The 724-nt window shown below is 33.7% G+C and overlaps 1 protein-coding gene across 1 annotated transcript in view; it reads left to right on the top strand.

Annotated features, from left to right (window-relative positions):
- Window positions 1-724, top strand: part of SPATA5 (spermatogenesis associated 5) — a 200,689-nt gene that overhangs the window by 45,835 nt on the left and 154,130 nt on the right. The window contains exon 12 of the mRNA XM_009887890.1: window positions 414-493. Coding sequence (XP_009886192.1) covers window positions 414-493 — 80 coding nt within the window. The remainder of the gene's footprint in view (window positions 1-413; window positions 494-724) is intronic.

Below are 724 nucleotides of genomic sequence, written 5' to 3'. Positions count from 1 at the left end.
ATTCAAATTCTTCTCAGTTTAGAACATTACATTTAAACTTTCAAAAAAACCTCCTTTTAGTTTAAGTTTAAGAAAGGAAAGAAAAAAACAAGCAGCAGAAGGGATATTTTGTGTTGTTTAATTTCTTCCTGCATCGGCCTAGTGGTGCATGTCAAATTGGGTATCCAAGTAGCACCTTTCACTATAAACCTGCATCATTCAGTATCATGAATAACTTCTAAAAGGTCTGTTTGTTGGTTTTTTTGTGGTTTTTTTTTGTGGTTGTTTTTTTTTTTTTTTTTTTATTAAAAAAGATGACAAGGCTTATGTCTGTTCGGTGATGCTCTGTAGCTTTTGAGGTGTGCAGGTAGTGATAGCATTCTGTAAAAATTTTCCATCCCTTAAAACTGAGTGCTTCATTGTTGTTTTTCTAGATCTTCAGGAAAGCCAGAGCGGTGTCTCCTTCAATTCTTTTCTTTGATGAAATAGATGCCTTGGCAGTTGAAAGGGGAAAGTAAGTAATCCTGTTACAAAAATCACAAACATTATTCACAGACGTTATGTTCTGATAAATTACTCTTACATTGTGCAATCACAAGTGTATTACCTTTATAGAATTATTTTATTAAAGATATTCATTCTACATGCAGAAGGATAGCACTTGTGACTTCTACTCAAGCATATTTAACTTGGCATAAACAGGTAAGCTGGTGGAGTTCCTCCTTTCTCATCTCATTAGCAGGAA

The sequence above is a fragment of the Charadrius vociferus genome, unplaced genomic scaffold (assembly GCF_000708025.1).
Source record: "Charadrius vociferus isolate BGI_N301 unplaced genomic scaffold, ASM70802v2 scaffold806, whole genome shotgun sequence".
Lineage (NCBI taxonomy): Eukaryota > Metazoa > Chordata > Aves > Charadriiformes > Charadriidae > Charadrius > Charadrius vociferus.
The sequence above is the reverse complement of the archived record's forward strand: the minus strand, read 5'-3'. Positions and strand labels throughout refer to the sequence as shown.